The sequence below is a fragment of the Gossypium hirsutum genome, chromosome D03, assembly GCF_007990345.1.
Source record: "Gossypium hirsutum isolate 1008001.06 chromosome D03, Gossypium_hirsutum_v2.1, whole genome shotgun sequence".
Classification (NCBI taxonomy): domain Eukaryota; kingdom Viridiplantae; phylum Streptophyta; class Magnoliopsida; order Malvales; family Malvaceae; genus Gossypium; species Gossypium hirsutum.
Genome location: NC_053439.1, coordinates 47174547 through 47178979, shown reverse-complemented (window position 1 = coordinate 47178979; position 4433 = coordinate 47174547). Strand labels below are relative to the sequence as shown.

At 32.0% G+C, this 4433-nt stretch overlaps 1 protein-coding gene across 1 annotated transcript; it reads right to left on the bottom strand.

The window, feature by feature from the left end:
- Positions 1–1552: 1552 nt before the first annotated feature.
- Positions 1553–4162, bottom strand: LOC107949942 (cellulose synthase A catalytic subunit 6 [UDP-forming]-like). Its single transcript, XM_041089904.1, has 7 exons — positions 3848–4162; positions 3243–3438; positions 2932–3158; positions 2717–2819; positions 2447–2633; positions 2073–2339; positions 1553–1961 (listed from the first exon to the last, which is right to left on the bottom strand). The coding sequence occupies exons 1-7, from the start codon at positions 4160–4162 to the stop codon at positions 1643–1645; spliced, it is 1614 nt and encodes a 537-aa protein (XP_040945838.1). The 3' UTR covers positions 1553–1642.
- Between the last annotated feature and the right edge of the window lie 271 nt (positions 4163–4433).

The window sequence follows — 4433 nt, the reverse complement described above, 5'->3', positions numbered from 1 at the left end:
CGCAGCGTTTGGTCTTAATGTATATTAGAATTAGTGGCGCTTGTGGAAAAACACCGCTATAGCATAGTATTAGCGGCGTTTTGTATGAAACGCCGCAAGATATCTTAACCAAAACGCATCGTTTGGTCTTGATGAATATAAAAATTAGTGGCGGTTACGGAAAAAGGCCGCTAAAGCAGAGTATTAAAGGCGCTTTGTAAGAATCGCCGCAAAATATCTTAACCAAAACGCAGCGTTTGGTCTTGATGTATATTAGAATTAGTGGCGCTCATGTAAAAACACATGTAGGTTTGGTTTTGAGGTATAGAGCGAATAGCGGTGTTTGGTTTAGGGTATTAGGTTTTAGGGTATAATGTTTAATATTTTTGGATTAGTTTTTGAGTTTAAAGTTTACGATGTAGGTTTAGTATTTTCAATTAGGGTTTGAGAGTTTGGTGATTAAGGTTCAGTGATTATTATAAGTTAAAGTTTATCGTATATGGTTTAAGGTTTTAGGGTTAATCATTATATAATGTTTATTATTTTGTGACTGGAGTTTTGAGTTTAGGGTTTATGATGTAGGTTTAGAGCACGTTTGGTTCGCTGTATTGGATTAGAGGTGTATTGGATTGGATTAGAGGTGTAATGGAATAGAGGTGTAATAGCAAATCAACTGTTTGGTTGAATGTAATGGAATAGAGGCGTAATAGTAAAACTGTGTTTGGTTGAATGTAATAGAGGTGTAATAGCATAATGGAGAAAACTAAAATGACCAGAATACCCTTAGCATAAATTTGTTTTGGTAAATGATTATTGTTATTGTTATTTAAATTTTAATAAGATTATTTATTATCAAAATAAATAATTTAATCATATTTAAACATAATTATTATTTAATATATTTTAATTAAAATATATAATTTAATAAAATTCTTAATAATTAGCAGAAATTTGTTTTGGTAAATTATTTTATTTAAATTTTAATAAGATTAATATCAATAATAAATAATTTAATCATATTTAAACATAATTATTATAAATATATTTTAATTAAAATATATAATTTAATAAAATTCTTAATAATTAATATTCTTATATGAATTTACTCAAACCATATTATTAAATATGATACTGTAAAATATAAAATAACATAATTATTATTAAATATAATATAATTAAAATATATTATTTAATAAAATTCTTAATAATTAATATTCTTATATGAATTTACTCAAATCATAATATATGATTATAACTAATAAGATTTAATTAAATATATGATTTAATAAAATTTAAAATTATTATAACTAATATGATTATAGTTTATGAATTTGTATAATTTAAAATAATAATTATTACATATAATTTAATAATAATATATAATTTCATAAAATTCTTGATAATAAAAATTTTCTTATATGAATTTATACAATTTAAAATAATTAATATTAATATAATTATATAGTGATATATAATTTCATAAAATTCTTAATAATAAAATGTTCTTATATGAATTTACTAAAATCAATATATAACTTGAGAATTATATTATGCATAAACATAATTAACTTATATTAAGAAAAGGTTAGATGAAAATGAAATTGTACATTAAAATCCATATGTTATATAGTTTTACAACATCAAAAAGTTTGAACATTGATATTTAATGGTAAGAAAGAAATCTCCTAACCCATTCCAATCGGGCAACTGAAGGTAAACTAAAGAAAACGATCATTTGAGTTGGATGGTCGGGAATTTTACTCAATGCATCATATCGTTGATCGTCGGTTAAACCTTCAATTGACCATAAGGCTGAATATAAATTTGAAGCTCTCTCTTCCATATGTTGTTCTGACTTCTGCTGAACTACCACCTCGGAGGCAAAACTCCTACTGATTTGATCGCCAACGGCCTGGATTTTCATACTATAAACCAAAATGTCTACACTAGCCAACTCTGACGGTTTCCCTTCTTTCTCATACCTGTCCAAAAAGGTAAATTTAGCAAGGAAAGTGACACCAAAAATCACATGAACGAAAGTTAAAATGTATTTGGAAATCTTAATTTAATAAGCTGCATGCACCACCACAAACCTCAGAGATAGGCGATCAAGATATGTTTCACGTTCTATAGGGCACCATTTAGGGAATTGATCCAGAATCAATGAAACAGCAAACCATATTTCACATATTACAGATGTCAACCACAAGCCATACGCATCCCTGACCGGATGCAGCAGTCTATAGTGGAAAAATAGGCCAAGAATTGCAAGACGGAGTATGATAATCATTCTGTATGGATTTATCTTGCTTGAAGGAATTGGTAGCTTCCTTGAAAGTGGTTGCCTGCCTTCATCCATCCTGAAAAGGAAGTCCATTAGTTAAATGACAAAGAAAACAGCCTAAAAACTGTCGTTTGTAAACATAAATATCAACAGTCAAATTACAAACTTCAAGCAGTCACTTACATTGGCAAATCAGCATCATCCAGCTCCTTTCCATCAAAGTTTCCTCCATCATTCCCTCCTTCATGCTTAACTACCTGAAGTTTGTCATTCTGCCTTTTCTTCCACTCCTCCATCCGATCCTTCCATGCGACACTTCCATAGCCATATACTGCTATATCTTTCTTAGGAACCATAGGTCTAGGTTGCACTGCAGAAATGGAAACACTAAGGTCCAAGACTAGAGAGACAATTAACTCAAAATTGGTAACAAAGAGAGCTATAGTGACTTACAAGGTACAGATGGATCACTACAAGGCATTGGATGAACTCTATTTCCATTGCCCATAAATTGGGGTACAATGAGAGCATGATGATCAGCAGAAATCTCCAAATCCTAAAATAATAAAAGAGTTGTTATACATAATACTATTTTAGCAGTTGAGTGTAAAAACAAAATGCAGTATAGTTTGAAACTCTTTTAAATACGTATAAGAAGAGACACTTACCTCTTCACCATAGGTCAAGAGAGGAATTTGAGAGCTAGGAAGAGAAGAATCAAGTTCTGAAGATGCAGGCATTCCAGAGGCATTTTGGTGGGTACCACGGCCAGTGTTAAGGCGTGCATTGAGCATGGCCTCAGCAACTTGTTGAGGGTCCGAAGCATCATAGTCAAACTCATTGTCCAGATCATCTATGCCATCTTCTTCCTCATCACCTTCAACCCTAGGACTGCCTGAATTTTACATCTCTAATTAGTGACACTCTTAAGCCGTTGTTGGCTGCCAATGTTGACCTTACATTACAGTAACAATCTCACCTTTGATTCGTTTGTATCTGGTTTTGCACTGAGGGCAAGCTTGGTTACCCTCTCTTCTCTCATACTCGTAGCAGGGTCTGCAAACCGGGAAAGCACATTCATTGCAGGCAACAAAGGGCTCTCCATCCACTGTAATCTCAATCTCATCCCCGCAGATCTGACATGTTTGCCCGCTCAATTCTTGCACAGACTTTATCTGATACAAACCCCAACCATAACAAGATCAAAATCAGCTCCTGATCATGAAACGTGTTGACACAAAAAATCCAGAAGAAACCAAAACGACTGAAGAAAATTCTATAATTTTCATTTCAATTTACTATGCAACATTTTGATGCAATGCAAGATTTTGAAAAACAAAACAGAATTGCAGATATAAGGAATTTATTCACTCCCCATAGGAAACCATTGCAAGTTCATATGAAACTAAGAACAGGAAGAGAGATGGAGGAGTATGAAAGGACAAGATTTAATTAACATGTTTTATTATAGCTTCATTCCCCATATCCCGATGAAGAAATACAAAAAGTTATAAGCTACTTCATCAAGGATTTACATCAATATCTCCAACAAATGCAGAGCTCACTCAGCATTTTGAATCCAACAGCTATAAAGAATAGCATCCAACAGCTATAAAGAATAGCATCCAAAGCCAGCCCTTCCTTTTTCATACTATAAACCAACTCACAACCCTCATCAAATTTACCCAACAGATTAAAACTGCTTAAAAGAGCTGTATAAGTAACAACATTAGGCTTTAAAGCTCCTGAATTCATACAATTTTCGAAAAATCGAACTGCAACTTCAGGTTTCCCAATCTTACAAAAACCAACAATCACTGAACTACAAACAAAATTATCAAAAGGGTATCTAACATTATCACCTGTCATCAACTCCAACACCTCAATTGCTCTATCCATATTCCCTTGAGATACAAAACCATGAATCAACGAGCAAAAAGTAAAAAAAGAAGGCAATGTACCAGAATCACTCAAGCAATCCTTTAACAACAAAAGACCCTTCTCTGGGTTGTTTCGGATGACAGCAAAAAGAAATCAAACCCGTTAAAACCAAACTGTTCTAACACTAAATTCACATTTTTTATCATCACTCATAAACATATATGAATAGAAAGTAAAGCAAAAATTAACAAAAAGATTCAATCAAACGCAGCATAAAATCCAGTAGGAA